Source organism: Mus caroli, chromosome 6 (genome assembly GCF_900094665.2).
Source record: "Mus caroli chromosome 6, CAROLI_EIJ_v1.1, whole genome shotgun sequence".
Classification (NCBI taxonomy): Eukaryota; Metazoa; Chordata; class Mammalia; order Rodentia; family Muridae; genus Mus; species Mus caroli.
In genome coordinates, this window is record NC_034575.1 from 121,072,123 (window position 1) to 121,075,155 (window position 3,033).

At 50.5% G+C, this 3,033-nt stretch overlaps 1 protein-coding gene across 1 annotated transcript in view; it reads right to left on the bottom strand.

The window, feature by feature from the left end:
• Plekhg6 (pleckstrin homology and RhoGEF domain containing G6) overlaps positions 1-3,025 on the bottom strand; it is a 14,618-nt gene extending 11,593 nt beyond the window's left edge. Inside the window, exons 1-5 of the mRNA XM_029478269.1 lie at positions 2,978-3,025; positions 1,431-1,595; positions 960-1,055; positions 689-739; positions 244-393 (exon numbers count right to left, since the gene is read on the bottom strand). Of these exons, the coding sequence (XP_029334129.1) occupies positions 244-393; positions 689-739; positions 960-1,055; positions 1,431-1,595; positions 2,978-3,025 (510 nt within the window). The remainder of the gene's footprint in view (positions 1-243; positions 394-688; positions 740-959; positions 1,056-1,430; positions 1,596-2,977) is intronic.
• Positions 3,026-3,033: the final 8 nt, after the last annotated feature.

The following is a 3,033-nucleotide window of genomic DNA, read 5'->3' on the forward strand; positions in this document are numbered from 1 at the left end:
GGATAGCCAAAAACCAAACCAAACCAAAACCAGACCCCCTTCCCCCCAAATCCAATAACGAATACAAACTGTAGCACTGATGAGAGCACCCCTCCCCCACCTCCTAGATATATTTACATTTCATAAGCGTCNCTAGAAGACCAAAAAGCCTTTGGGACAGGTCACACTTGTGGGATGGAGGGAAGGACATGTGGTTATGCTTTAGAGTTGGGCTGGGCTCTTTCTGGGTCTCCCCAGACTCACTGTCAGGAAGCCATTTTGTAAGCTGACAGGATCCAAAGGTTGGCCAGAAGTGCGAGTGTCTTCCAGGATGGGCTGCAGCACCTCCTCCCAAAATCTCCGGTGGGCTCTAATCAGGTTGGGGACATTTCCAAACAGGGTCTCAGCCGACACCTGGAGGAGTGAGCAGAACTCAGTAACAGACATTTGTCACAGACAAGAAGGGACAGGGCTGGGGAGGAGGGGCAGAGCCTGACAATGGCTTGGAAGATCCTAGGGAGTCCCTCTACCCCCCAACTACACCCCCATGGCACCAGGGGAGCTAGGGGCCTGTGGTCTGCTGAGGGTCTAATGCAAATGGGAAATATAGGAAAACCAGGGGCATCCCAGAAAGNAGGGCTGTGGGAATTCAGACTGTGTGGACTGGGGGTCTCTTCATGGCCCTGCCTCCTCCTCTGCTTCCACTCACCTCAGTCAGCAGCCCCACCCGCTGCAAATTCAGCAGACCAGCTGCCAAGAGCTAGAGGCAGGAGAAAGACAGGGATCAGGCTCAGTGCCTGACCGTCCTCCCTCAGGGTCCTCCCAGCACCGCCATTTTCAGTGTCCTCTCCCCTGAGCACGTCTGAAACCATGGCCTGGATTCTTGCCTCCTAGCCCTCACCCCAGCCCTTCTGCTCTGGGAGGATGGAAATAGTACTAAGGACCCAGGTAGGGAGAAGACGGGGTTGAAGGTGGCTCACATCAGTCATGATCTTGAGCTTTCTCAGGTAGATCAACTCAGTGGTCAGGAGTTCCCACAGTGCTTCCTGCTGGTGGCAAAGCTGGCGGTTCATCTCCTGAGGGGGACAGTGCTGATTCACTTGGGGACCGCTCATGAGAGCAGGTGTCTTTTGTCAAGAGCTGGATCAGCACCACCGGTTCTGGTNCCTTTACCCAGCGCCTTTTCATCTTAGCCAGTCCCCCATTTTCCATATGAAGCAAGTGAGGCTCTGGACGTCCTCTGTCACAACCAGGGTTTCACTACTTGGTGGCAGAGCTGGGATTTGAACAGGTGTCTGGAGGTTTTCCCTTCTACATGCTGTATTGCGGTATCCCACAGTCTTTGCCTTTTTCAGGACAGAAGTGAGACACATGGATGTGTGTGTGTGTGTGTGTGTGTGTGTGTAGGAGGGTCTGATGCATTATGGGGACATATACCATTTCAAACCCACCTTGTGTTCCAGCACCAGCTCCTTCCAGGACTTTTCCATGGTCAGGGCACCATCACCTCCCTCTCCTATCTCCCAGTGTCTCCGGTCCTCTGGTGGCAGGCGGGGCATCCCAAACATGCTGAATGTGTGCAGCCTTCTTTCTAGCTCATGGGCCATGGTGACTTCCTAGGAGAGCAGGGACGATGGTTAGTTAGCCTGATATGTCTTCAGCATCTGGTGCCCAGGCTCTGGACTGGCTCTGTGCGCACACATGTATACATACATACATGTGCCTGGTAGGGCAATGAGTAGGTTTGTTATTGCCCAGGAAATGAAGTTACAGTTTTGTCTGCAGAAAGAAAAGATCCCAGGGTAGAGGGGATTGAGGGGACCTTCCCGACCAGAGAAATTCCTTCTAGAAGTTTCCCAATTTAGAATAGGGGTAAGGGGCAGAATCAGACTTCCCAGAGTGGTCCTTAAGAATTGATTTTCTTTACTTAAGAGAAAAGAAAAGGAAAGGAAAGGGAAAAAAAAACTTCTCAGTTTTTGGCTGCACTGTAAATCGAACCCAGGACCTTCTGCACACTGGGCAAGCCCTCNACCACTGAGACATACACCCCAGACTGAGAGGCCTTCAAGTAAGAACCAGGACTAGACTTAAGAAAGCATGGTCTTGCTGGGTGGTGGTGGTACATGCCTTTGATCCCAGGCTCTTGGAGGAAGAGACAAGTGGATTGCTATGAGTTTGAGGCCAGCCTGGTCTACAGAGTGAGTTCCAGGACAGCCCGGGCTATACAGAGAAACCCTGTCTTGACAAACCAAAACCAAAACAATNACAACAAAATAAAACAAAAAGGCATGGTCTCAGGTAACACAGTGACATAAAATGGACACATTCTGGGTTGTTTTTTAGATGGGGATTTGTAATACAGCTCAGGCTAACCTTGAACTTGCAGCCCTCCTGCCTCAGCCTCCTGTGTGCTGAGACTATAAATGTGCATCATCGTGCTTATCTCAAAGTAAAGATATTTCTGAAGCATCATGCCTTAAAATTGTTCATCGTAAGTGGTTTTGGTGTCAAATAATGGGGGACAAACAATTCCTATGCTCACTCTGCCCTTCCTGTGACAGGGCACTTCTTGTGGGAGGAAGTGGCAGGGCTCCTGGCTAGGATGAAGGATGCTTTGGGAAAGTAGGGATGAAGACATTGTCCCTGGATCTCATGTTATTTGGTAATTTCCAAAAGCTGTGAGGTTATTTTTATTTTATGTGCACTCATGTCTTGCCTGCATGGATGTCTGTGTGAGGGTGTCAGGTCCCCTGGAACTGGAGTTACTGTTGTGAGCTAACATGTCAGTACTGGGAATTAAACTCAGGTCCTCTGGAAGAGTAGCCCATACTCTTAACTGCTGAGCCATCTCTCCAGCCCCCAATGCAGGGAATTTAATATTAATAGTTTAGTCCCATGGGATCCAGCGCATCAGCGCAGAGNTGTTCCTGAGAGTGCNTCCGCAGAGAGCTTGTCGCTGATTGACCTCTCATCTGCCTGCTTTCAGAGGCTCCCTGACAGCGTTCAGTTCACGGAGTTTCTGGGCTTGACTGTCTCTAGAGGCCATCATGGCTG